Raw genomic sequence first — 27,052 nt, forward strand, 5'->3', positions numbered from 1 at the left:
GCTCAGTGGTAATTTTTTAAGATTACATAATGAAAAATGTTTGAAACTGTTTGTTGTGACGACTTGTCTGCCTAAAGAGTGTGTGTTTTCATACCAGACATTTTTTACGTTTAGTTCATTTTCAGCTGTTGAAAACAGTATGATGGCGAAATCTGACTATTTCATCTGAACATATTTTGCATAGTAGTTGTGTGATCAGAATTTTTCTCATCAGACTTTTCGCAATGTACCCATGACCACACTCCTCTATTCACCATAAGTTCAAAACAACCAGTGGGATGAGACACCACCACCCTTCACCATTCATCATTATTATTACCATCAATATCATTATTACCATCACTACCATTCTTACCATCACCTTTCATCATTGCGATCACTATCATCATTACCATCACAATGTATTACCATCACTATCATCATTACCATCACTATCATCACTACCATGATACCATCACTATCATCATTACCATCACCATCATCATTACCATCACTATTATCATTACCATCACCATCATCATTACCATCACTATTATCATTACCATCACTATCATCATTACCATCACCATCATCATTACGATCACTATTATCATTACCATCACTATCATCATTACCATCAACATCATTACCATCACTATTATCATTACCATCACTATCTCATTACCATCACCAATTACCATCACCATCATCATTACCATCACTATTATCATTACCATCACTATCATCAGTACCATTACTATCGCCAAAACTACCACTATCATCATTGCGATCACTGTCGTCATTACCATCACAATAATCAATACACATTACCATCACTATCATCATTACCATCACCGACACCATTACCAGTTCACTACCATCATTTTTGCGTATCAGCATAATAAAGAGACGCTCACATTTCAGTGAATAAAATGGTGTTATTTATTTCAAAATATTATCATTGTGAATGTTTATTTACAAGCATACCTATACAATATTTTCCGTAAATTTACATGTTTCAATATATAAAACTATGTACAGATTTGTGGTAAGAAGAGACGAAACAGCGCGTCGAAGATTGCCCGAAGTCGGTCGAAGACGCTACGATTATAGTCGCTGATTTGTGATCTCAGCGCATGGTATTTGACAAAGCCAATATAAAGTATAAAGAATCAAAAAAATGAATTCATCTGTTTTTCGTCCTAACATGCATTTAAATCCAAACCGTCCAACATCGCAATGTATGCGACCGACAAACCAATTCTTCTTTCTAAATCTTTTCATTCATATTTTAATTTTCTTTTCTAATCAATGTTTACACTGTTCCACTTTGCAGTTGGCCAGATTTATTCAAAACTTAGCTGAATTCTTCGCGAAATTATGTTAGGTATTGACAGACTTGATTTAAATTCTACAAACGCACTCTTTCTTCTCTTCAAGCCAACATTCTTCCTGTATTTTAATAACTATTTGACTAAATATATATTTTATTGATGTACTTTGCAAATTATTTTGCTGCCATGGCGCGGTAACACCGCTTCATCGTCGAGAATTTCTTCATACACCCAACAATCTTCCTCTTCGGTTCTGTTTTTAAAGAAATACCTAAGAGGAAAAATAGAAAATGATTTCTTTAGAAGTGATATCACTAAGGCGCCATCAATATTCGCACTAAGCGGTTAAGCGAACCATAAATAGTAAACACTCCACATGTAACGGTAACTAAAGCACAAACTTCCCATAAAAGCCAATTATTTTATTGAGCGAAAGTGTTCAGCGCTTTAAACCCAAGTAGCGAGCAGCGAACTCTCAGAATATTTTGAAATTAGTAGTGAAAATCCGGATGTCGGCAACGTTTGAAAGAGAGCTCCAAAGAGCGATTTAATGACTTTATAGTTTCCTGTTTAAAGCATGTGACTAGCCTTTAAATTTTCGACCATTTCACTATCACTCTAGTGACCATTCGAACATTCTAATTGTTCGATTTGCTGTTCTAATTGATTATATGTTGTTCCAATTGGTAGACTTTTTGTTCTAATTGGTAAACTTGTTGTTCGAACTAGTAAAACTTGTTGTTCGAGTTGGCACGTTTTGTTGCAAATTAAAATTCACGATATATTTTAGTATTTCACTTGTCCTGCACTTTTTTATTAAGATTACGAATATCCTGCGAAAAGATTTCATCTGTCAACTTTCTTTAAAAAAACCCGTCTCATGTTCACAACATCAAAGCAGATATACAATCTTGTTTGTGCGAAAAAATTCCCACACTATCCAACCCGCTTTTTTTAAACCACCTTTTGTCTTCTTCGATACGTTTTAAAAAGGTCGAAATCCTCAAACTACGCAAATTTCATAATTAATGTCAGCGATGTTTAGTCTGCGAGTTAGACATGGACATCGATCATTTTTTTGGGGTCATTTAAAAGCAGTGTGTGGTAGGAATCATGCATGGTTAACGATGAACAAAGACACTTTCTAGCGAAACTATTAGGGCTATTTTAGTCCATTCAACAAGATAACATTGAAAACGAGATTTTGGCACACAGTTTTAATTGGCTTTCGGGGCTGGGAAATTGCTACATGCTATCATAATATGCTTCGGTTGACCTTCGCATTTCGAGAAAGTTGATTAACGAAAATGAGATTTCAGCGAAAATTTGAAATAATTGGCTTTTCTCGAGAGATCCTTGTAATCCATCTTTTTTAGCCGGATGGTAAAAAATGTAGTCAATCTGTGCCATGAGGTGTTTTTCTTAGATTTTGGGTTAACACTTAGCAAACTGTCACAGGCTTCGTGCCGCCTGTGTTAATGACGGAATCGCACAACTGAGGGAAACGTACACGGACTTGCCATACCCATATTATCTCGTAGTTGGCCAAACTAGTGAGTCTTTGTTTTTTTCAATATTGATGGTATTTGTGTGTCAACATGGAAATCCTAAGTATCACATCAACTGACCCTGGAACGCTTATTCTCAAATTCTATATATAAATGCAGTCATGTTGAGGCCCGTTTTGGCTATATGCCACTGGTGCACCAAAACACTTCAGACCCCCACAGCTTCCTTCTAATGACGAGTAATAAGCTTTCCTCTCAAGGGCAGTTTTATTATAGAACATTAACCTTTGGCCAGGAGAATGAAGCGGAGAGATTTTAAATTTTTTTTCTCAGGAGGAATCAAAAAGATCTGGTAGTAGATCTTACAGTTATTTTAAACATCGTAATTCTGATAATGCGATAAGCTAAAGTGTATTCACCTACCCCATGCTTAAACCACCAAGGAGTTTATCATAACCACAGGTCAAAACTTATTTTACTTCAAGTGAATCAATGTTAAGTGTTAATTACCTATAATTTCTCTTCTTGAACGGAATCAGTTCCTTAAATTGTTTCAAGCGAACAGTTTTGTCCTGCAGCGTGGATTGATACGGGTAATCCTCTCCATCAAGATAGTAGATAACCTTGGTACCCTCTTGAGTTTTGGTACTTTTTGATGGATGACCGAGACCGCTGTCTTTACTGTTCACCGTTGATGGGATAGACGAAAGAACCGACGATGAGCTGTACATTGCTGCTGGATGAACATCCACAGGAACGACAGCGGTTGAACAGTCATTATTTAAATCGCCCGAAAACTGGGGACAAGTCCCGTGAGAAGATTTGCTACTTAGATATCCAGTTCTAGGAAAATAAGAATTCTAGTCAGATATAATCAGGGGTGCAGCTAGGCCAACATGAGAGAGAGGGGGGGTCTAAACCGTTGAATACAAAAGTGCTACATTTAAGAAATGGGGTGTGGGGGAAGCTAGGTGGTTGAGCATAATTCACTTTTGGTTGTTGGAAGGGGTGGGTGATGCAGGGTGAGGTAGTCTTCTACAGTCCAGGGAAACCACAAGAATAGCGTGACCAGCAAGGAAGAGGGTAGGGGGAGAGTCACCACTGCACCTTAACTTTATACTTCTTGAAGTACACTATGACCAACACCTTACCTATTTTTACTTGTTTTATTTCTTTTTTCTCGAACATTTTTCTGTTTCAGTCTTCGCCGAACTTCCTCAATGGTATTCCTTGAATCAGGTGGCCCCAGGGGTGGCATCAGAGGATCCTGGGCAACCGGTGCTAAGTGCATTGGGCCAGATACTGAAGGATTATTATATGATTGCTTTGTCCTTGGCTTATTAAAATTTTCCTGTTGTAAAAGTTGGGCTTCTTTTTCACTGTGTTCCATCCACTCCAAGATTCTGTTTCGTGCATCCGGATGCAAACCAAGTTCTTCCTCAATGCTAACCCCACTGTCTGGGGCAGACTCGATAGTTCCTAGACTTTCCCATTGTTTTTTATTATTTCCCAAAGGCACAGCAGCACATTGCCTTTTCTCCACTGCATGTTCTGGCTTATGCCAAGTTGGATTGCCATTGTGACTACCATCCACTGATGCCGGGTAATAACTGGACATTCCCTGATGTTCAACAAACCCAGGCATAGCGTAGGAGGGTATACTGTTCGGATGAATAGGATAGCATGGTTCTTGGAACTTTGGGGGTAGTAATCCTAACCTTCCAAATTGTTGGTACTGATGGTGTCTCTCAGCAGCATCTTCCAAAATCGATTTTGATTTTTTGTTCTCACGTAAATGCTGCAAAGAAAATGTTTGGAAACTAAACTCTATGTTCTCTAAAAACTCTGTGTTCTCCAAGAGAATATATTTAGAATCTACTGACAATATTGACTGGGATTATATGTAGAGCAACTTTAATTAACACATAATATGAAGCATACTTTAGAGTTGTAATTTCAGTAAAATTTCAATAAATGTCAGACAAGAACTGGCTGGTCAGGTCAGGTCAAGCTAGAACTTTGAGGTTTTGGGATTATAAAGAATTCTTACAGAGAATCAGACCTGGCAGGTTTCCAGATGCTGCTATAAAAATTATTCAGAGTACTCACATCAAAAGGCAAGCTTGCTAAATTAATAGCAGTTCTCTCTGCCTGCTCTCGTTCGAAAACAACCTTCTCCAACTTTTCAATCAAAATCTTTGCGAATTCTTCGGGTGCCAATTGTTTTCTGGCCTTTGGAAGTTTCTTCGTTCTCTGAAGGTTTACAGAAAGATATTTAGGTTCGCTCAGTGTAAAAAAACATGGTCCTAAGTGAATTATCTTACATAATACACCTGGTGTGTTCAAACTACACCCTGTAATTATTACTACTGATGTTGTGAACTCGTAGTCCTATGCACTTTTGGCAAACAGTGATATTGCTAAAAAATATGTTGAATAAAAACTGAATTGGAAATAGAGTAGTCAATCAAAAACATGATTTAAAGAGAGATTATTGAGAATGTTGTCTAATGGCAATAAAAGTCAATTCCCACCTTTTGACAGGGATTTTAAGCACAGTTAGAAACTGTATAAATTTACATTATCTTTTTTACCTTTTGAGACATTTAGAAACAGATATGTATGCCCTATGCCATTGTAAATCACAAGTAAGTAGTCCAACAATTGTTTATATATTTTGATGTTGTGACATTATATTTCAACACGACACTATTTGTTTGGGCTACCTATGCCTTCCTATGCCTTGATACGAATATATGATTCTGATGGAAGACATGCTTGACTTTAAAGTGGGGAAAATCGTTTTAAACTTTCCAAATGCCAGCTATTTCAGCCAAAATTCCTATTGCAACTTGATTTTGTATCACATCACAGTGTAGAAGCCTTCAAGGTGACATTATTTTCTCAATTGTGATCCTTACAAAAGTCAACTCTGTTTATACATCATCATAATTATAAAACCTAACCAGAAAACAAGATGGCCACTAGGAAGTATAATTCTTCACAGATATCTTAAAAACTAGGAAATATGGTGAAAATTTGCAAAACAAATTTGCAGCTACTGCTAATAATCTTTTAAATGAAGAAGTCTAAGACATATATTGTCATCTCCCTCTCGAAAATAACATGAAAGGCAACAACAGCATATTATTATGCTAAAAGGAAAACTTCCTAACATGTTTCCCACAATTATTTATGCCAGGTGCTCTGAGAAAATGTGATGAAACCAATTACGTTAACATACAATATAAAACTCCGCCTACATAAACTAATGTATTGTGAACAATATGCAGAATACATGTGATATGCTAGCCGCTTGTTTCTATTGTTGTGCATTTCAACACGTCTTCTATTTTCAATGTTCAAAGTGTTTAAAGACAAACTAATTTTAGAAATCACAACTTATTGCCTAAATAGCAGCTACGTAATGACAGGTCTCACAATAGGAATACAGCTTGTTGGTTGTCTCTGCGAGCCAATTCTCAATTTCACACTAGGTAAAGTAACCTATGTCAACATTTAATCTACTCAATGACAGAATCGGTCTGATAGAGTGCTTTAAATGAAAAATAATTTTCATATATAACATATAAGTATACAATACAATGCTGAATATATCGCACCATAATAGAGCGTTGACATTAGGATTCAATAGAAAATTACCACTCGCATGACAAAGAGAAATTAACAGTCTAAAAATAGGTTGAGGAAAAGTTAAAACTTACAGGTACAAATCCATCTTGAAAAGTCTGTCTTTTATCACTTGACTTTGCAGTCAAGTCACTGAAGCTGTTAAATTTAAAAAAGAAACAGTTTTCAAAACATGCTCCCACAAATATTTACAGTCTTGTCAAGTAGAAGTCTCAACATTTATACTCATAACTAAAACAATTTGAATAAGTAATAAGGGTTCTTATAGAATTGCTTTAGGGTTAGCTCTAAGAATTGGGTACTTGAGCATTCATCAAAATGTTTTCTAGCTAATTCTAAGGATCAGGTACAAGCAAACAGAAGGAATTTTCAGAATGAATACAAGATATTAAATCAGCATAAACTATATTTAATGCAGTCATGGGTCTCTTGTTTTATTTAAAACTTGAGCAGTGAATGCTAGGTTTTTTGCATGTGAGAGTTACTCAGGGCTAACTTTGATCCGACCTTAAGGTTTTAATCAAGCCATGTAGGTAGAGAAAGTCATCATTTATTAAACATCATGCAGAGCAGTATACTAGCAGTGCTCATGCATCCAACAGTCCATATGACATGATAATGTAATTGATGAATATCTTCAATCTTTCCAAGCAGGAAATTGGGCCAAAGGTCAGGGTTAGGCTGTCAACCTGAATGGCCTACAATCATGAACTCCTGTCTCCAATATGGATTACATGCAAACATTTTCAACACCAGTGACTAAATATTTGATATTCATTGAAAACAAGCTTTGAATCATGGTCTTTTACGCAAAAGGGAGACAGTAAAAACATGCTCTAAGCAAAAAGGTTTCAGAGAAACTGGGCTGATCAAGATGAGCAGTTCAAAGCCAGCAATACAGCAATAGTCTTGGAAACAGTATGAATATACAATTAGGACTGTTTTCATTGCTTGTAAAATATTCATTTGGCCCGAAGGAAGGGCAGTAATGAATGGAACCTAATCTGATTGCCCATGTAAATTTCCAGCCATAAAAAAATGCCAGCCATGGAACCCTGTGTGTATAGATTATTTCAGCTGAGTCTGATGTGAAAAATAACAGCCTTGATGTGCATCATGCTGTTATGATTGTGAATGAACTAATCCCAATATCTGATATGCTATCAAATTTCTAAGCAACATAAACAGTAGGCTAGTGAAAAAACATGCTAAGTTAAGAAGACTTTAGAGTGGTTTTAATTCATCTCCATCACAAGGGCAATTAACTTTGACTAACCGAGAAGGCATGCATTGCTATCGATAAAAGAGAACCAATGAAACGCAATACTTACTCGGTTACTGTAGATTTTGTGTCATCCGTAAGGGCATCACTTGACAGGCTTTGCACATCAGAATGATTCACACTAACTACTGGTGGGGCTGGCTGTTGAAACATTCCAGCTAAGGCAGCCTTGGTTAGGTTAAGATTAATTGGCACATACCTAGAATGAAAGTAAAACCTTTAAATAAAGTGATAATATCTCAACTGATGTTATATAAGCAATAGCATGAGCTACACATGATTATTACTGTAATAAGTATGCCATAATGTGCCATAGAACAAAAAAAACATTCAGCAGAGACAGACCCAAACTTATACATACAATTTATACGAACTGAAATGGAATAATAGTTGAATATTGTGTGAAAAATCATTACATACAAAGTGCTATCTATGTAACTGGAATTATGAAAAAAACAAAACAAATTTAATGGCCCATATCTCCAATAAAAAAATATCAAATTTAAAACCATTACATAAAGTTAGTATAATGTAAATTACTTAATCTTTTCGGTAAGATCATTTCCCAGCAAGTTTAATTGAATTGGACAGGCAAAAATATTTGTCTCCGAACGTATACAAGTCGGACGAAACGCCATTTAAACAAGACAAATATTGTATTACGTGATATAATCAAATCGTGTCTGATGCTTTTTCGGCTCGCTTTTAGACGCCTGATTGCCATTTAATATAAAGGCACCGATATTTAAAACAGGGTTGGTGTTAATTCTATACGCAAGTGCGCTTTCGTTTTGATCAAGATGGAAGGCTTTTGGTGTCGAATTTGGTGCAAACAAATCGAAAATAAAACTATTAAGATCACAGCAAGCGTCGTCCTTTTGTACTGAGCTAGCTTTTTAATCGAAAAATTAACTGGGTTTTTTTGCGCGTATCGCGGGTGTCTTGCTGTCGGTGTAAGTGTCGCTTTATTTTTCTTTCTTCGACAACTAAATTCACTTACATTCCGTTCTCCTAACCTCAAATTGCTGCATTACCGCGTTCCAATTATCCTTTAGGACAATTTGCGCGTTCAAAAAGCCTTCCACAAAGCAGACGCAGAATATATGATATACAACGCAGTTCAATAAAGCACCACAAGAAAAACATGTGTGTCCAATTTACACGCGCTTTGTCAATATGTGCGCTTCTCTACGCGCTGGACTTCGCCCGTATGTAGAAAGAGCTTAGAAAGGCCGCGTTTCCTCCCCCGCGGAAAAGCTGGCCGCTTTTACGCGAGCAATCCGAAGCGAAAGAGCTTGCCTTGTATGCTAGCACTCTGCGGCGGATTTTGGTGGCGATGATACGGATTTAAGTCAGTCAGAAGCGGAAAAGGGCCCGACAGAGAGCGAAATATCATAGGTACCGCTGAAGCGGTAATTTTCAAGAGCCCTCTTAACCACAATAACACAACGGTGTTTTTTTGCTATGCAAATTGAGTCATTTATTAAAGCGGAGTCGGCAAAGCTGTTTTGGATGCATTTCACAAGATCTCTTGTCCTTAAAACTCTTTAATATCTCTCGAGTGCTGTTTGGTCTTCGGGAACGCACAGCGTAAAATCTCAGCCTTCTCACAGATTTCCGTAATGTGTTTTTAAAAACACAATACACGCCAGCTAGGGTCAGTGGACCTCACAAATTGATATACACTTTTTGAGAAGGGGTTAAAGAGCTTATAAGGGTTTGCGCTGAACATGTAATGTTTGTCCACGTTAAGTAGAGATTACAAACACAAGGTTAGAGCGAGGGAAACCGGAATCTCGAAATCATGAAATGAAATAAGTTCGTTTGCGTACATGCCGCCAAAGTGAAATCGGCAAGGGGTTTATGTTAATTGCAACATAGTCGGTTTGTTTTTGTTCGAAAGTTGACAAAACACTCACTATGTAGCACTCAACATAAATTTTCAACTAATTGCAATCTCAGATCGATCTTAAAGCAGATAGAAACGTTTTGACACAGCCGACGGAAAGCAGCGCTGTTATACACAGACATACTTGAGTACAATTAGTCGAGACCTTAGAGTTGCCGACACGGAATAATAAGCAAACATATGCCCCTTCCACAAATGCCTTATATTAAAATATATTTAACATACGCAGTTTTTTTTGCCATGCATTTAAGAATCGGTTAGATGGGGAGTTCCCTTTGAACGAAATCGTATGTATGTCAATATGAAATGCACTATAAAACCCCATTGAAACTTAAGTCCACAAGGACCGTACAATAACAAAACACAAGTTCTTACCCGTCAGGTTCGTCGACTGACCGTCCTACTGATCTGGAATTTACATCGATAGAAGGCCAATTCCCTGAATGCTGTTCGTAGACAGATTCCTCTGGCAAAGTAGGCAATCCCTTGCTTATAAACCGAGGAACATTCTTGCTTGAAACCCGATCTTTCAACAGGATTGCCTTTGAAACATCTGAATGCGTGTAGATGTCCGAACATAGGAATTTCCCGTAGTGGAAATCGTTCATATATTGTAGTATACAATCTTGAGCGTGGTCGAATAGGGTCTCACTCAAAGGCTGTCTTGTGCTAAGCGAGTGTTTCACCTTGGCGCGAATCACGTCTTGTAAAATGCCAGCGCATAGATGATTTGAGTGCATGTAGTTATTATAATTTGAGTTAGCTGTTGGTGTAGCTAAATTTGACCCCGTGTTTGCCAAGCGCTTGAATTTCACGCACGCCTGCCAAAAGTCGAGTAAAGACTCTTGATTCTGTTCCTGTAGATATTTCCTAAACAATGAGTAACCATTTCGATCCGAAATAAAGTCCAAAAGCGACGAATTCCCTTCGCAAAATGTGGGCTTTGTAGCACTTCCCTCGGGCTCAAATCCCAGTGGTGCTATATGACTTTCGTCGGTGTAAACATCGATATTTCCCATGGATTCTTTACTCGAAGGTTTTCTAGGAATGGCCGAGTAACTTTGAATCTTCGTAGAGTCAAAACTGACGCTAGAATCCGAATCCTGCCCAGGCGGTGCTGGTCGCGAGCCAGTCATGTTGACGGCAGAGTCAGAAGACATTGTATAGCTTCTTTTAAATATCAATAGAAAATTCACATGTACCCGAGAGAGGTCAGTATTGGGATCAATACATATAAATCCTCGGCTAAAATCCGTGTGCGATAGACGTCCAAGCACGGCTGATTCACAAACAACTCCGTTCCCAAAGCGCTGCGCCGATAAACTAAAGTGTTCAGACAGGCTCGGTGCTTTCTTTCAGCTAGATCAAAAGCGAGACCGCTTTGCGTTCAAAGCAAATATTTTATAAACATAAGATCGAGAGTGCTTCACGTTAACTGCCGAGATGAGAGAATTATCAGGAGCTCAGGATTATTATTCTTAACGGTGTCTATTGAGGTTTGTCCTAACCAGACGAACCACCGCCGAACATTGGCTGTTAGACCTCCGAATAACACAGCGCTTATACACATCGAATCTTCGGCAATCGCTTCTGACTGGTGGGCGTTTAGGTCAGAATTGTTGAAACTTTGCGAGTTGCCTTTGGCGGTACTAGTTCAAAGCGTGCCGACCTTAAAGAGGCGGTGTTAGTTCGATCAATCGAGGCAGATAATACGTCAAAACACCGCACCAATCAGAGCGCAGCTCGCTACTGTTCGATCTGTTCCACGTGGTTCGAACTTTCACACATGCTGATGATTCCACATAATTAAAAGCAGCTGTGATAAAGCTTATAGTTTGTCGGCTATGGCCCTGTTTGCCTTCCATTGGTCAACGCGATTCTGCCTAATTATGCTTCCTACTAGCCGCGGCTTGCTCAAAGATTTCCCGAGCTCATCAGCAACCATGGGATGTATTCAGGCCTGTTGGTATAAGTTAATTCGAAATAAAACCGAAAAAATTAAACAGCTTCACTGCTTCGCCGCAAATATAACGCCATATCGGCGTTGTGCCTGCAAGGTTTTGTCTACCTGTCGAAATTGATGCGTAAATTATGCACCGGGGAGACTTGATGAAAGCCAATAAATGGCGTTCGAACAACACAACAAGTTCCACATGAATTCGAATTCTATTTTTTGTTCGATTTCATGCTCGAATTAATATTTGATACATTTTTATCTTTTCTATGATTTCCGCAAACGATCGAGCCAATTTTTATATCTTTTGTATTGTTATCAACTTTGTGCTTCCTTTCGAAATCAAGGAAGAAAATTAGTTCCTTATACTCTAAAAATGTTTGAAATAAGCTTTTGGGACGAAAGAAAAAAGTATTACTTTAGGATGATATGGGCTAGGACAACAGCGGAAAACATCCCAAACCATACCGCCACGTTTGGGGGAAACTCATTTGGTTTCGTTTCCATTTCTTATCATTCGTGATCAGTCATCGGCAGAGACACGTCACAAGTGGTCCACTCGAAAGGTCGAATTGATTTTAAACCGATGTTATCTGGCACGCTTCAAACCCGGGTATACCCATTTCAACTGAGAATGTTTTAAAGTTTGGCCTGGATTAACCTGCGAGAAGTTTGACACTTCACACTTGTATCAGAATTTCAAATATTGGGCGCATTTTTTTCGAAACCCAACTGCTCAAAATATTTGGAGACACTATCCTTATACGCCATCTCAGGATATAGGGTGCCAGTTTCTTTGAAACATTTATAATCATTAGGTCAAGGCAAAATGCCAATGTTATCACTTTTCGCGCGTATTTTTCTCCGATATTTTCCAGGCCTTGGCGATAGAATGCGCTATTTTGTCCTGGGCGACGCCATCTTGCCAGGTGAGGCAAATAAATTGTGAAAAGAATGGAATTCTCTTCACATTACGTCAGCAAAGCTATTCTTTCGAAATGGCGTATATTAATAAAACTCTTAAGGTTATAGACTTTGAGAATACAAGGAAGATAAGTTGATCCTCTCAAAAACCTTCAAGACTGTTGACATTCTGAGATCAATACATGCCGCGTAACAATATCCACAAGGAACCGACGCCCTCGTTGAAGGGCGTCCTATTGAGCTGCAAAGCAACTTTAAGACCAAAAAAAGCGTTCTTCCCCCTGATAATTTTTTTTAACACTGCACAAATAGTCGGATTCCTTGGGAAAACACTCAACATAAATAATGTCGACATTCACTGAACTTATAACTCAAAGAGAACAGACTATATTTACATATTTAAAAACGGTCATAACTTTACCGGACGTTTAGGTATACACTTATTATGGGACTAGAAAAAAAGAATTCAGACAAGGGCAAGGCTGATACTATACAAAATAGAAGTTATCAGAAATGAAATCTGCGTCTTTTTGTAACAACGCTCTTTTAGTGCCTGTTTTTTATTTTCGATAGAAATCTACATAGTTATATATAGAGGATAAACATCTATGAAGCCCCCAATCTTGTCTTATATTGACCCCAAAGTAGGGGTAGTCTTTCTGGAGACAACTTCATTGCTTATTTGCAACCGGCTCAAGGAGGAAATATGTTAGTACCAAGTCACGTCTAGGATGGGATAAATAAATGAAGAAAAAATGTCTGAAGTTACCTTTCCCATGTCACTCAAACACATATTTTGTCTATCCTACTGCCCAATGCATCAAATAACAGTAGCTACCATGAAGAGATGCGAGGAAATAGTAATAATTTTAGAAATAGTCATCACCTTACATTTTTTTATGAATATCCGGCATTTTACTATTTTAAACCAGAGCCTTAGGCAAGTTTTCTTAAAACTGAGAAAGACATGACCTCTAAAAAGGAATTTACAAAAACTTGCGAATGATTTGTGTTTCTGCAAAGTTCTCGCACATAAAATAGTAGAGACAAGGTGGAATTCTAGATCGAACCCCAGCCTTGATACATTACTTTTTTGGAATTCCAATTGCATGAATGTTCGAATTCTAATTAGAATTCCAACTTTCTTCGAAAGCAATCGTTTTTTGTTCCAAATTTACGGAAACTTCCGCACAGATCGGGGACATGTTTTTTTTGAAGCGCGCATATTTTGCACCACAATTTTTCACGGACATTCGGAGTCCGGGGAAAATTATGAAGCCGATATTTCCATTAGCCTAAATAGTTCGGCTCGTTAATGTTACATAGATTTAATAATCAGCATGTTCACATCAAAAACAACACAGCCTCCTCCAGTCTCCTCGCACGTTTCCTGTGATTATCACGTCTGGGCGCGGGTGACGAACCATCGGCTTCTCACATTACTAAATTGATACAAAGAAGCCGTACACCGGTGTTCAGCTAAGACCAACCATGGCAGAGAGGGCCCGACTTTCCTCCAATATAACGGCGGTAATTTGTCATATCACGGGGGGGCTTTGTTCGCTAATCAGTGGTTACTTTGCGATTCGGCTTCATTTTGTAATCTTTATGAAATCGTTCACGGCTTATGACTAAGTCAAACAACGCGGTCTTGTACAGGCCCAACACTGAATATTAACTACGAGTGTCATGGCACTTGTTCGGTTGCCCGATTGTCGCAATTATAATATCGCAAACGTTCTTATCGGGCCAATTCAAAGCGAAAGGCCAAAGGCGAGATTATTGACCCAGCTTTTACACCCCGTAAACCAAATTATATTTATGCTCATTATTTTTACACAATATTAATATCGGCGCGCGGTCATTGCGCTCATTACGGGCACGATGCAAAACAATGGTGTGCCACTTCGCCGAAACTATGCGCGCTGGCGTGTGGGCTTGCTGCCTAAGCGATTTACCAACTGTGCATGATGGAGATTTAATAGATCATATGCCACATCGACGGCTTAATTCAAACGAATTAGGCGCACTTGAGAACTTTAAATTTGTGCCGAAATCAGCAGAAATTTTTTCAATTAGTCTCGTCGAGATTTGATGCGCTTTTAAAAACTTTTTTATATCCATTCCGATAACGTTGCTCATTTTTTTGAACTGGGACCGCGGGGGAATCTCAATGTGGAAGGGTGATTATCAAAGGACGATTATAAAGACGTGACGAATTTGTCTCCGAACAGAAAATCTTCCTCATCGTCAAGTACAGTCTCTGACCTGCGGTGCATAATATTCTTCGTTTTGGATTACGAAATATATCATTTTCACCTGTTGTTGACTTATTGACTATAGTGTTACAGGTGGCCTTTGGGTCAAGGAAGACTTCGTTCAAGTTTGTCTGCTTGATCATGCATGTCTAAAAACATGGCTTCCGGAATGATTTTCCAGATTTCCCAATTCCCAAATTTCATTTATTAAAGATTAAATGAATTTTAGGTTTCATCACTTTCATGGTTCTCAAAGTCAACCAATGAACTCACATTGTCATTGCAAAATTGACTTACTTTCGTTATACTCTCTAACATAGTTATACTGGTTTCATACCATCCATTATGCAAGGCGTTTTATCCACAAAATGATCTTTTGCTTGTTCCAATTCGAGGACCTAAATAGCAGTTTCAAAAATATAATTAACTCCGCGATAAACGTCCGAACAAGGTTCACTTCTGACTTCTGGTTGACGTCAACTGTCTAAGTTGTTGTCGGGGATTTTAAAACACGTTTAAACAGGCGTTGAAAGCCACAAGAAAAACAACACGAACATATAACAACAAAGTTATACCTTACCTCTTAAGTTGGGGGTTTTTCAAGTGTCAGAAAACAAAAGTTTTTGCCTCAGGGCAAAATAAAGTAGCACATAACCACATAGACGTTCATTTTAACATCCGCCATTTTGAAATTTAGAACCTGGATTTATTTTCCCGCTCTTCCGTTCTCGCTCTATGATTGGCTGAAATTCCATACCGAATAACAAGCAGACTATTAATTAATTATTTCTAATTAATTATTTAATTATTACTCATGAGTACCTAATATAAATATTTACAAAAATTTTATCAAAACAAACTTTATGATACAAAAATTCCATCATTGTTTTGTCTTTTTAATATAATATATTCGAATGTGTTAATTTCTTACGTTCCTCATGCAAAGTTCTATTTCTTGAGATTGAACTGAATCTTCTTGCATCGTTTACCTCCGGATGTTCTGAAATCCAAAAGTAGCAAATTATTGTATAACTCTGTCACTCTGCCCAACATTGCTTGTCATATACCTACCACCACAAACTTTATAAATGCTAGTTCTCCACCTGCCATTGAATTTTTCAGGTTCAGAATAACTCATTTTCAGTTTCATCTTATAATGGTTTTGGGAATATGTTGTCAAAAAATCAATCTAAAATACATCATGTGGAAAAATGTTAGCCATATATATTTCAGGCTGAGGATTATTTACATTCTGGAGCTTTGCCAAAGTATGAACCTACATCACTGGCTCCATCGAATCTTGTGCAATTCACCATGTTTCTTCCAGCCATTTGACTCATCCATCGTGCTCTGTCCACATGCTCTGTTGTTCTCCGACCTGTATAATTTGTGAAACAATCCTTGGTGGTTGTTGTTGTGTGGAGCTCAGAATTCAAACCTACGTCAAATTGTGATGTGTGCAAGGAGGGGAACTTTTTTAACTGCTTGACCGGTTTCAGGCTAGGTTTGCCACCGAAACTCTAAAAGTACAAAATAGAAATAATAAGGTTTCTAACAATATTACAGCTGCGACAATTCCTAAATTTACACCTACCTCACTTGAGTCTGATTGATTCCATTTGAAATCTGTATGCCTCCCGCCCCCCTTGTTAAAGATGCCTAGAATTCATCACTGATTACCCCAGGGGCAGCTAAACTATGGCCTGGAATTCCTCAGGGGGAGCTATGACAGATACTCTTGGAACTCCTCAGAGGTGAATCTTTAAAAAATACGTATCCTCGACAGAGAGGGCACGTATTAAATGGAATAGCGCATTTGGAAAAAAGAGTTGATAAAATGTTACATACTAAGCATTCTAATGAATACAGCGTGTTGCAAATTATGAATTTCTTTATTTTAACAATAACATTAGAACAGATAACTTACATCTTTCATAGTACTACAAAATTCGTTTTTGATTTCACCACTTGTTATGTTCAAAGTGGTTTTATGCAAAGATCTGAGTCCACGACGTCCAAGATTGGAGCTATTTGCGCTGGACCTCAAAGCAGGCAGACCATAACGTTGCTTTTTCCTCTCGCTATATGGTTTGTCCGATACGACTGTCAAATAGTTTGAAAGATTTGTTAAAACTGTATTGGTATCTTTGCCTTGGCTGTTCATTATCGAACCAAATCGAAAAGATCCATCGCACGGAACCAAACCAAAACACAGAACCACACACAGAACACACAGAGGCTAGTGACGTTGTCGCTATGGTAACAACGCTGAGCCCGCAACTGAAGACGAATTACGGCTAGCGGTAGCCACGTAAAGCCACATCCAATACTTCGTGTAAATAACATCAGTAGTGGTTCGTCGTTTGCACCACAATGGTCAGTCTCTCATTAAACACCTTTGCTGATTTGCAACAAGTGCTAACAATGGCATTTGAATATTTTTTAATATAGTGAACTTTGCAGACCTGTTACTTTACGTTTTTCAGTTTATAATTCATATACCTCATGTGCAACACAATTTTTTCTGATCTTTTAAACTCTTATTTATATGATAAAGTTGGTTCGTCAATGGTCGACCAATCCAAACATATTTACAAATAAGGAAATGATTATTTCTCATTGGGACAATAGAAAGTTCACCAAAGTTGACCCGCCATCTATTACAAGATTTTGCGCTGTGAAATCCAGGATATTACAAGGACTGTTGCAGTAATGCATATTTGGTCACAAACTCTTCGACGTTGTCTCCAGAAAGAGACTTCATTGCTCGCCAATGTAACTTTGACACAATGTTGGGATCCCCATCGCTAAGTTCTAACTTGATGTAGTCCAACCACAAATCTGTCGAATAGGGAAATATAATGTTAGCATATTTGAGCTGTTCGCCGGCATAATTCCCATCGTGTCATCGTGTTAGAAATTTAGAATTACCTGGAATTTCTAATCCAAATCTCTCAAGTGCTGATTCATAGAGTTTCCGAAGACGTCCGAGACTTGGAGCAGCCTAAAAAGTGAACTAACTCAATCGACCATTCTCATAATAGGATGCAAATGTCAAACGAAGTTTGATTGGCTGCGTAAAAACTAACGAGCCAATCAAATTTCGTGTAACATCAGGCTTAATTCCGCGTTTGATGTAAGTATGAGAAATGTCTATTCACTCTATTCCTTTGTTGAAATTCGGTATTTTAAATTAGCTCTTTGAATACAACCTTAAACAAACCTGGGATTCTTCAATACTTAAACATTTTCGATAAAACGAAACAGACACAGAGTTCTCTTTGAACAACCTAAAAAAGGAAAACAACATGCACAGTTTGTTTACAAAATAAAAGTCAATATGTAAAGATATGGACAAAGAAAAGTGGAAATCAAACATCGATACCTTTTATAAAGTTTTCGTGCACTTTTAATTCCATCTCTTAACACAACTAACTCCACGTAATCTTCGTGAATTTTCGTGGTGACGTCGTTCGCCGAACATGCGGCAACGCAACGCTAAAAAGAAAATGGAAAAGATTAGGCAACAAATCTTGGAGTTGAGAGTTCAAAACTGACGGAGCTGAATATTAGAGTTATTTTGGTTAATTTAAAAGCTTACATTGTATACACGCTCGGTTTTCTCTGCCCCATCTTTCGAGAAAGACAGTGAAAGTTCAAACCAATTGAACCACATCGTAATAATGTCCTGGAAGAAAATAACATGCGGTTTAAAACTGGTAGAGGCAATAGTAGTTTACTTTAGGTTTCCTCCTGTAGTAACACTAGATCAATAAGAGATGATTCTTACTGGACCTCTAGGAAGAACAGTTTAGAACTGATAGAGCTATCCAGTATAAATAAAGTTAGTTTAGTTTAGGTTTCCTCCTGTAGTAACACTGGATCAATAAGAGATGATCCTTACTGGGCTTCTAGGAAGAACAGTTTAGAACTGATAGAGCTATCCAGTATAAATAAAGTTAGTTTAGTTTAGGTTTCCTCCTGTAGTAACACTGGATTAATAAGAGATGATCCTTACTGGACCTCTAGGAAGAACAGTTTAGAACTGATAGAACTATCCAGGATAAATAAAGTTAGTTTAGTTTAGGTTTCCTCCTGTTGTAACACTGGATCAATATTACAAAGAGTAAACTTTAAGTTAGGTGATTCAACTTTATAGACTTGTAATTGGTATCTGTACAGTAATATTTCGTACCTCATCACAGTCCAACTGACCCAAGGCCTCACAATATTCATCTAAAAAACCGTCTGTTAAACTGCCGGAATCTGAAAATAATTTATATGATTTAAACTCACCGCAAGGCCGTACAAGGCGAAGATATGGGAGGGGTGGGTGAAGAGAAAATGCACCCAGGGGCATTGCAACATGGTAGGATTGGGACGATCTCAGACGATACTTACCCTGTGATCGTAAATTAAAATACTGTTTCCATAACTGTACAGAACTTGGAAAGTTCCTTAACGACGACTTACAAATATTCGTGGCTTCTTTGGAGTTCCCATTTTGTAAAAGCGTTTCGATCTACAAAAATATTATACTTACAATTACTGGTCGTTTCAGTATTTTGAACAAATTCTGGAGTAGATGCATGTTATCCACAAAGTAACGCATGTTCTGGAGTAGATGCATGTTATCTAGAAAGTACTTGCAACGCCGTTCTGGAGTATATACATGTTATCCAAATGCATGTTATCCATTCGATGGCATTTCCATAACATGCATTAACTCCAGAAACGCATGTTGTAAGAAAAATTGCCTCGTGTATAAGATCGCCTTTAGTGTACATATTACCCACCCATAGTAAGCATTTATTTGCACAAAGTTTCTTGGCCGTATCCGCTGACTTGAATAACCGCAGCAAGTCGTTTACTTTCTGAAAGAAGAGTAAAAAAAGGGAATAATGGGAAAATCTTCAAAATAAACCATTTCCTATTTATTTCTTGCTATTTTCATAATTTTTAACTAAACCTTTTTAACAATCTCGCTAGAATATCTTTCCAAGTCATTGTAGCGCGCTTCAATATAATAATTCCACATTTTTTCTGAAAAGAAGAGGTTTGTTTTGAAAGCAAAGATCTTTATTTCAAACATAGATCAACACAAAGCGAAGATTTTTTTGATAGAAGATTTACCAGTTTTTACAGTTTTTAAAGCTTCCTCAAAAACTTTGTTCCTTTCTTCTTCCAACTTGAGCCATTCAAAATCTTAAAGTAAAAAGAAAACGAAACTCACAAGAAAGGAAAAATATGAATAAGCGTTCGTAAAAACATGGACCAGCGTATTCTACAGAAGATGGTGGGTCTGGTTGTGCGACTGTGAGAATCATCTGAACAATAATCTCTTCGTCAAGAGTTTATTCAATTAGCCTTTCTCACGATGACGAATATGCAGCCATTTTTGGGGTACTTTTTAGTAAAACCGGGAGCGTATGACTTCGTAACGGCGACTGCCTTTAATTTTAGGCTGGAGTTATTCTTCAAATGGTCTGTTGATTCTAAAAAAATTGCTTTTCATGTTGTTATAATTTTTTAAACACATTTGAGAAAATTGAAAGTACCCCAAAAACGTCGTCGCGAGAAAGGCTAAAACAACTAAAACCATCTATGATTACCTGGCATGTTAGAAATCTTGCTTTTTGTGGCTTTTAATTTATTTAAACCACGACAGGCCAAGGCATTCCAGGCTTCTTCAGATTCAGGAAAATCTTTCGACAAACTAAATAATATATATCGAAGGAAAATAAACATTCAGGTAACATCCAGACACTGCAAACTTTCTAATCATATTGAATTATCATTGATCACCTTTGATAGACTTCATCCACACCTTCCTCGCAATCATCGAAAAGATAATAGATACTGACGAACTTTAAACGGAATTCAACATCATCTATTGAAAATAATATGAACGAATTATTGAACTGAGTCAGTGCACTGTATGGTACATTCATCTGCATCAATTTGAAAACAAGAAGATCCATATAAAAATTATTACAATGTAGGTTCTGTAATGAAAAAGCAGATTTCTACGCGTACATGATTCGTCTTTTTCGCGCCAAACTCGGTACTTTTACAGTTTTCCTGCGCACGAAACTGGCAGTCGTTGGGGTTTTGAATACGAAATTACTCTAAACCTCAGCCAGTACGAGTTTTGGTTGATGACGTAAGCCAGCAAAACGCGGGAATGACGAATCTCGTAGTCGTATAGTCACTGCTAAAGCTCCCTATTATCAGACATGGCCAATAAATGGCCAAATTTTATACCACATGCATTCGTACCTGGTATATTCTGAGTTGCATTCTTGTAAACAATTCTAGCGGTTTTTCCAGAAATGAAATCACTAGAAGTTGGTGTCTCTGGATCCTGAAACAGCGAGAAAAAATTTGAGAATAAAGAAGGGGAAGATCAGGGTGGATTAGGGCTAGAGAGGATGGTAGAATGTACCATGACTGTCATTCATATCATTTAGATTACTGACCTCATCATTTCCAGCATTAATTCCTAACAATCTTCGTCTTTTCTTAACCTGAACATAAACATTTTATAATGACCATGGCAGTTTTTCAAACAAGAAATAATGATAGAATAAAGATATTTTGATGGTGACAAACCTTGTCAATATACAACAATTCCAATCTGAAATACTAAATATGATTATTGATTAGTGATATATTTTTCAGCGTACAAACGGTATATTTTACAGCATATATTTTTTAAACAATGAAACCCATCACAAACAAGACTATATCTTCAAGCTACCGCGAAAAACTCACCTCAAGCCACAGATTCTGGCAATTTGAGTTTAACCGCAAGGCTCTTTGCAACAAAATCCTGAGTATTTAGGAAAAATAATTCAAGTTATTAACAATACTGAAGACAAATATGAATGTATAAAAATTGATAAACACATGAGAAATACATGAAAAAATTATGCAAGGCACATACCTTGATGATTTTATGTTGTTTCTCTCTTCAAATTCATATTTTGCTGCAGTTATCCACAAGCCTGAGAAATATTTTTAAAACATTAACCAAATGACAAGCAATATGCAGTTGTGGATTCAGGGTTAACTTACATTACACAGTTTAATTTCAAATTCAAAATATCTTAACAATAACGCTATTGGTTATTCATTTCTAAAGAATATTTTTACATAAAAATCTACCAATATGATTGCAACTTAGAGCTGTAGCAATTTATATTGAAAACAACTGAAAAATAGTTGTCACTAAGTCAGCATGCCCACCCAATTAAGGGCTTATGAGCAGGTGGGTTACACCCATATTTTCCAAAATGGTTGATAAAGTGATACAAGATTATTACAGATTAGTTTTTAAACTATTTGAATTGACACTTTGTTGACCAAATTAACCACAGAGCTAAACTCATGGGGCCGGTTGTATAAAACTTTTTAACTAAACTTTGCATAGTTAATAGTTAAATCCTAGTTACAGATTGGCCAATTCTGTCCTTAACTACAGCTAAAAGTTAACTAGTCTTTTGGCCTCTGGTATTGAGCAACTGCAGCTTACTTAAGTAAGTAATTTAGCTTGTAGGTACACCATGTAAATATTTAATACTGCAAAGCTTACGGTTCGTTAACCCAGGCCTTCATCAGGGCAATGGAAGGAATGCAATGCAATGGAAGTTCATCAAGGCCCAGGGTAACAGACAAGTATCAAATACTTACGTGGTGTACCTACAAGCTAAATTACTTATTGATTGTCACCATGCAAACATACAAGAATATTATTGCAGCTTACTTACTTGTGTTGTTCGGATGAGCCTGTAACATTCTTCCAACAACCCTTCCTAATGCCTGTCCACTGCCCTAATAAAATAAAATGAAAATATATGTAAAGAGATACTATACACAAAAGAATTAATACAAACACACAAAAGCCATTTGTGTAATATAATAAAACATAGCTCACAGCCTGTTTGCAAAATTCAATGTACTGCAACCATAACTTGACATCACTTGAAAATTTCTTGACGGCTGACTAAAATGTTGCAATCATGGACAGGAGCGTCAAATTTAGTTAAAAAGGAAATTCAGAGGAATGCGTATGTATAAGCAATTCACCTGGAACAAAAAGTGCATCTTTCTAATAAAAACTGCCTCCCCAGGTAGAATTTTCTCCTGAATTCCACATTTCTATACAATAGGGAAAAAGTTATTCTGTATATATCAACAATAGTAATTGTAATTGCATGCCTAAAATGGGGGTACCATGTACCCTACCAAATTCAACCATGCTCTGTCTTTTGTATTGGTAAGCTGAGCTTGGATAAAATTGAGTAATAGTACCCGTACCAAACTTCAATTATCCTCAGACTACCAATACAAAGGTTGAGCACAGATTAAAATGGTACGGTGTGTGGGTACCCATTTTAGCCATACCATGCCAAAAATTTGAGTGTAGTGTAAATGGGTTAAGTGGATGTAATTATATACCTTCTTTCTTCTCTTTCGTAAAAGATCTAAGTTCAGTTCATACTGAAAGATGACAGAAACACGTTAGAAAAATGAGGATAAATGGATAATGAAAACTACCAAAAACAAACGGATTCTACCTGAATATAACGTAGAAAATCCGCTTCTTGGACGATTCGCTTTTGTAGTTTGTATTCAAACGCAGTCCGTCGTTTCACAATACATCTAATTTGATGAAATAATTCGTTTGCAATTTGTGAATCAAATGCAGTATTCAACCTCAAGAAATATAAATCAATAAAATCATTCATCTGCAAAGAGATTCTTACTTTATCTCATCCTTGGTGAATAATTCCAACCTTTCCATTTCCTCCAACTCTGGAAGCATTCCCTCCACATTTTGAAATACATATTCAGCCATTGAAACCCTGTAAAATTCAACTGAGAAATCGAGATAATTTTCACTCCTCAACAATCCGCCATCTTTAAAATGCTCCGAAAAAAAACACGTGCGAAAAACGTGAAGTCTGGACACCGAAGGAAACTGTAGGTCATTTCGGGTCCCCCTCACCCAGCGGGGTCCCCTCTCCCCTCTCCCCCTCATATATTTCCTAGAATACCGCCTCCCCTTAATTGACAGACACAGGAAAAAGATTTTGAAAAGAAAAAGGGCATCTTATGGTTTTTAAATGAAAGTATATTTACATAAATGTACAACATAGTTGCACTAATTACATCAAGAAACTGAAAATTAGCCAAATTAGCCATCACTTTCTTATGCTGATTCCAATACAATGTTTGTTTATTTTCGTTTGGCTCCATGTTTTAGTCTCTGTTTGAAAGACTTTTTGTCACCCATTGCCTGGATTTTTCGTTTCTGTGCTTTCTTGCGGAACTGTCTCTTTCGAAGTAATTTATTTCTAAAAAATACCCAGAATTACTGATTTATCTCAAAATCACTTTTTCAAAATGGAGCTATAAGAAAAGCGTTACCAGTTGAGGATATAACTTTTATGAAAATATATAATACAACATACTTTGTGGCTTGTTTCTGATTGTCCGAGGTGATTTTAGTATCTGTTTCTTTAGGTTTGTCCAGTGTTGCAGGTAAGCCAGTGGCTATATAGTCTCTTCCCATATCTTCATCAGTGATAGTTGAAACTGTCACTGTGTGTTCCCCAAAGTCATGGGTTATACTTTCCTGTGGTTGAATTGAATCTTGAAAATCTTCCATGTCATTTGCTTCTAACAAAGGCAAACATTTAAGACTGAGTTAGTCAGTTAGACTTGATCTAAGGAGATTAGATCAAGCTGAAAAAGTTTCACTATTAAATACACTATTTAATCAACCTTGTTGGTTCTCATATTCTTCAAGGCGCTGTCTCAAAGCTTCTCGTTTCTGTAAGAAAACAAGATGGTACCAGTATCTCAATGTTTGCTTTATAAAGCAAAGTACATCAAATTTACCTCTTCTCTAAGTTGCTTTCTTTTTTCCTCTTCTTTCTTTTTGTTCTCTTCTTGTGCTTTCTTCCTCCGTACATTTTTCCTTTTACGAAAACCAGTAAGAAAATCTCTACAAAAACATAAAAAAATCCCTTGGTCATTTCTTAGCAATATGAGCATATCTCAGCACATCTCAAAGGCAATTTTTGGAAATTTATTCAAAGTCTACATTAAACTATCACAGTTAAAACATACTAGAGGATATACAATATTGGTAAACAGTTCATATATTTGTTACATTCAATGAATTAAATAAAAATATCTTTGCTGTAGTTCAAGCATTCCTCAAAGCAGAAATATGCTTAAAAATGAAAAGAGATCAATATTTCATTGCTAACCTTCGATCTTTCTCGTCGAAAACTAAAACAACTTTATCTCTTTTACCTTTCATATTTTTAATATTTTAACCATACAAAAAATTGATTCCCCCCGTGATTGTATATCGTGAAACTTGTTAACAGGGGGGTCGTACATTTAGCAATTAAATCAGAAAGATATGGCGGGAAAATTCGGAGGTAAACAAATTTGAAGGAACGTTTTTACAAAATGTCAGAAAAACAAAGTGAAATTTTATCAAGATTCAAAGAACTTCCAACAAATAATCATGCTACGATATTGGTAAATTCACTAAATTGTATATTGTCTATTATTTAACATTCCCATATTATTTGTTTACGTGTGTTTTTAAAGATGCAATCACGTTCTCTCTGCGCATGTGCCAAGAGTCCTCTGATATAAACAATACCTAAGTTTGACATTGTTTTAAAAAACTTCTAAATAGGTAGGCATCATATCATAAAACTTTTTTTTGTTCTAGACTGTTAGTATAAAGGGTATTGGGATGGAAAATTTTGTTGATGAAATAATGTCACAGATGAATACTAGATATTCAATACAGATGTAAGAATTAAACTTTTGCACCTTTCTACCATCCTATCAAAGATACCCTACCACTCCACATCTGAAAGAATTATTTTAACTGTTACCTTTGACAGTTTTACTTTGACTAGTAGTGATGCTGCACAGTTTACCCTTAAATTGGGTTAACTTTGCTTTGCTAATTCTAGCCGGACAACCACAAGCCTTCCATTACCCAAGCTAACCAATGCAGAGGAGTCCAGACCAAGAATAGACTATATTGTTTTCATTTTGGATTTAACCAACCAGCAAAGGTTTTGTAGCTGTGTTTACACACAAAATCTATCATATTTTGGTGCAAGATGATGCCACTTTTTGGAAGCAAATTGTGTAAAAATAAATTGAATTAAATCAATCACAAATACTGATTTTTATTGTCTCTTATAGTTTTGAAATGATAAAGGAAGCTGTGAGCCTTGTTGACATTGATTACTTTTTGGGTAGATGCTGTTTCATTCTTTCCAAAGGTAAAGATGCAACTGCTGATCAACAGTTACTAATGATGGGACTGTAATTTCCAGAAGCTTGTCTCCACACATCAGTATCTCTAGTTACAATGATACAATCGAAATGCAATATATATATATATATATATTGTGTTATGCATATATACATATGTTGTGTAATATGATTGAAATCCCATGCAAATGTAATCATATGCAATTCTAATTAGACTTCGAGTATCTATCTAGGTCTATCTGCGGCCAACGTTTTTGCAAATGGGTGCATGTATATATATAGTATAAGTAAGTCACTTTCTTTTTTTAGCTAAACAAGAGCATCTTCACAGTGTTGATTTAAATGAAGTTACAGAATTGGTTGGAGCATACAACTCAACAATGTTATGTGGGGATCTGCAAGTAACAATCAGTGATGAAAATTCATCTCTAAGTACACAGTTTTTTTTTAAATCATTCAATTTATGTTGTCATGTTCTTTAGAATAAAAAGGACAGATTGGATCTTGCAGAGAAGGTACTTTATCATGTTGAGATTGCCTGCGGTTTCTGCAATGACGTTAATCCGCTGCTTGTTGCTACAACTCAATATTCACTTGCTGTTGGAGAAATTATAACCACCTGATATTTAGGACAAATTATATATTGCTTTAGGGTAGAGATAAGATGTTTTAAAATGAAACATTAGCTATCTTAAATTTAGGGCATTCTAAGTACATAACATACAGAATGTATCTCTGGTTTCACATTTAAGACCACACAAAACGACATACATGTAAACATAAATATACGTAGATAGAGTATTAAGTTAACAGTTGTACTTTCATTGCATCCAGGTTATCTGAAATTGCTAAAAAGGCCTACAGCTAGTTTTCCATTTCTTGGTTAAGGCAACTTAATATCTCTTAGTTTAAATTAATGCCAGAGCTATAGTTT

At 36.7% G+C, this 27,052-nt stretch overlaps 5 protein-coding genes across 6 annotated transcripts; 1 reads left to right on the plus strand and 4 right to left on the minus strand.

The window, feature by feature from the left end:
* Nucleotides 1-906: 906 nt before the first annotated feature.
* Nucleotides 907-15,476, minus strand: LOC114519489 (axin-1-like). 2 transcript variants are annotated; one of them, XM_028539628.1, is made up of 9 exons: nucleotides 15,380-15,476; nucleotides 15,097-15,197; nucleotides 10,039-13,983; nucleotides 7,804-7,953; nucleotides 6,547-6,610; nucleotides 4,931-5,074; nucleotides 3,973-4,619; nucleotides 3,332-3,664; nucleotides 907-1,584 (listed from the first exon to the last, which is right to left on the minus strand). In XM_028539628.1, exons 3-9 carry the CDS (start codon nucleotides 10,821-10,823, stop codon nucleotides 1,467-1,469), a joined length of 2,241 nt encoding a protein of 746 aa, XP_028395429.1. In that variant the 5' UTR covers nucleotides 10,824-13,983; nucleotides 15,097-15,197; nucleotides 15,380-15,476; the 3' UTR covers nucleotides 907-1,466. The 2 variants fall into 2 exon arrangements, with proteins under 2 accessions (XP_028395429.1, XP_028395430.1); XM_028539629.1 differs by lacking the exons at nucleotides 15,097-15,197; nucleotides 15,380-15,476 and having other exon boundaries at nucleotides 10,039-14,576.
* Nucleotides 15,477-15,616: 140 nt separating this feature from the next.
* LOC114519563 lies at nucleotides 15,617-17,032 on the minus strand. Its single transcript, XM_028539713.1, has 4 exons — nucleotides 16,727-17,032; nucleotides 16,080-16,319; nucleotides 15,871-15,988; nucleotides 15,617-15,799 (listed from the first exon to the last, which is right to left on the minus strand). The coding sequence occupies exons 1-4, from the start codon at nucleotides 16,961-16,963 to the stop codon at nucleotides 15,696-15,698; spliced, it is 699 nt and encodes a 232-aa protein (XP_028395514.1). The 5' UTR covers nucleotides 16,964-17,032; the 3' UTR covers nucleotides 15,617-15,695.
* A 153-nt stretch (nucleotides 17,033-17,185) lies between these two features.
* LOC114519358 (U3 small nucleolar RNA-associated protein 6 homolog) lies at nucleotides 17,186-23,763 on the minus strand. Its single transcript, XM_028539479.1, has 23 exons — nucleotides 23,568-23,763; nucleotides 23,379-23,463; nucleotides 23,260-23,301; nucleotides 22,888-22,959; nucleotides 22,736-22,804; nucleotides 22,569-22,632; nucleotides 21,746-21,806; nucleotides 21,574-21,631; nucleotides 21,412-21,444; nucleotides 21,279-21,326; nucleotides 21,079-21,163; nucleotides 20,605-20,689; nucleotides 20,412-20,515; nucleotides 19,933-20,004; nucleotides 19,769-19,842; nucleotides 19,596-19,673; nucleotides 19,201-19,321; nucleotides 18,995-19,065; nucleotides 18,401-18,487; nucleotides 18,185-18,297; nucleotides 18,023-18,089; nucleotides 17,731-17,803; nucleotides 17,186-17,640 (listed from the first exon to the last, which is right to left on the minus strand). The coding sequence occupies exons 1-23, from the start codon at nucleotides 23,657-23,659 to the stop codon at nucleotides 17,492-17,494; spliced, it is 1,803 nt and encodes a 600-aa protein (XP_028395280.1). The 5' UTR covers nucleotides 23,660-23,763; the 3' UTR covers nucleotides 17,186-17,491.
* A 148-nt stretch (nucleotides 23,764-23,911) lies between these two features.
* LOC114519616 (nucleolar protein 12-like) lies at nucleotides 23,912-25,163 on the minus strand. Its single transcript, XM_028539778.1, has 5 exons — nucleotides 25,080-25,163; nucleotides 24,706-24,811; nucleotides 24,589-24,637; nucleotides 24,276-24,483; nucleotides 23,912-24,158 (listed from the first exon to the last, which is right to left on the minus strand). Exons 1-5 carry the CDS (start codon nucleotides 25,130-25,132, stop codon nucleotides 24,041-24,043), a joined length of 534 nt encoding a protein of 177 aa, XP_028395579.1. The 5' UTR covers nucleotides 25,133-25,163; the 3' UTR covers nucleotides 23,912-24,040.
* An 84-nt stretch (nucleotides 25,164-25,247) lies between these two features.
* Nucleotides 25,248-26,755, plus strand: LOC114519573 (centromere protein M-like). Its single transcript, XM_028539726.1, has 6 exons — nucleotides 25,248-25,359; nucleotides 25,559-25,641; nucleotides 25,809-25,913; nucleotides 26,047-26,126; nucleotides 26,428-26,519; nucleotides 26,601-26,755. The coding sequence occupies exons 1-6, from the start codon at nucleotides 25,288-25,290 to the stop codon at nucleotides 26,739-26,741; spliced, it is 573 nt and encodes a 190-aa protein (XP_028395527.1). The 5' UTR covers nucleotides 25,248-25,287; the 3' UTR covers nucleotides 26,742-26,755.
* The last annotated feature ends 297 nt before the right edge of the window (nucleotides 26,756-27,052 follow it).

The sequence above is a fragment of the Dendronephthya gigantea genome, unplaced genomic scaffold (assembly GCF_004324835.1).
Source record: "Dendronephthya gigantea isolate DGI-Jeju-01 unplaced genomic scaffold, DenGig_1.0 000013F, whole genome shotgun sequence".
NCBI classification, from domain to species: Eukaryota; Metazoa; Cnidaria; class Anthozoa; order Malacalcyonacea; family Nephtheidae; genus Dendronephthya; species Dendronephthya gigantea.

Excerpts from the sequence above, each read along its gene's own strand:
- LOC114519489 (XM_028539628.1), bottom strand. The coding sequence starts at position 10,823 with ATGTCTTCTGACTCTGCCGTCAACATGACTGGCTCGCGACCAGCACCG. Across the intron at positions 5,075-6,546 it reads TTCAAGATGGATTTGTACCT|AGAACGAAGAAACTTCCAAA; the intron begins GTAAGTTTTAAC and ends GTAAACCTTCAG. Across the intron at positions 1,585-3,331 it reads TTCAAGAAGAGAAATTATAG|GTATTTCTTTAAAAACAGAA; the intron begins GTAATTAACACT and ends TTTTCCTCTTAG.
- LOC114519563 (XM_028539713.1), bottom strand. The coding sequence starts at position 16,963 with ATGAACAGCCAAGGCAAAGATACCAATACAGTTTTAACAAATCTTTCA. Across the intron at positions 15,989-16,079 it reads GATTCGATGGAGCCAGTGAT|ATTGATTTTTTGACAACATA; the intron begins GTAGGTTCATAC and ends GATGTATTTTAG. Across the intron at positions 15,800-15,870 it reads CATTTATAAAGTTTGTGGTG|AACATCCGGAGGTAAACGAT; the intron begins GTAGGTATATGA and ends TTTGGATTTCAG.
- LOC114519358 (XM_028539479.1), bottom strand. The coding sequence starts at position 23,659 with ATGGCTGAATATGTATTTCAAAATGTGGAGGGAATGCTTCCAGAGTTG. Across the intron at positions 20,005-20,411 it reads CAAGATTTCTAACATGCCAG|ATTTTGAATGGCTCAAGTTG; the intron begins GTAATCATAGAT and ends TTTTACTTTAAG. Across the intron at positions 17,641-17,730 it reads ATTTGGATTAGAAATTCCAG|ATTTGTGGTTGGACTACATC; the intron begins GTAATTCTAAAT and ends CCTATTCGACAG.
- LOC114519616 (XM_028539778.1), bottom strand. The coding sequence starts at position 25,132 with ATGAAAGGTAAAAGAGATAAAGTTGTTTTAGTTTTCGACGAGAAAGAT. Across the intron at positions 24,638-24,705 it reads GAAAGCAACTTAGAGAAGAG|AAACGAGAAGCTTTGAGACA; the intron begins GTAAATTTGATG and ends GTTTTCTTACAG. Across the intron at positions 24,484-24,588 it reads AGAATATGAGAACCAACAAG|AAGCAAATGACATGGAAGAT; the intron begins GTTGATTAAATA and ends TGCCTTTGTTAG.
- LOC114519573 (XM_028539726.1), top strand. The coding sequence starts at position 25,288 with ATGTCAGAAAAACAAAGTGAAATTTTATCAAGATTCAAAGAACTTCCA. Across the intron at positions 25,642-25,808 it reads ACTAGATATTCAATACAGAT|CCGGACAACCACAAGCCTTC; the intron begins GTAAGAATTAAA and ends TGCTAATTCTAG. Across the intron at positions 26,520-26,600 it reads TGTTATGTGGGGATCTGCAA|AATAAAAAGGACAGATTGGA; the intron begins GTAACAATCAGT and ends CATGTTCTTTAG.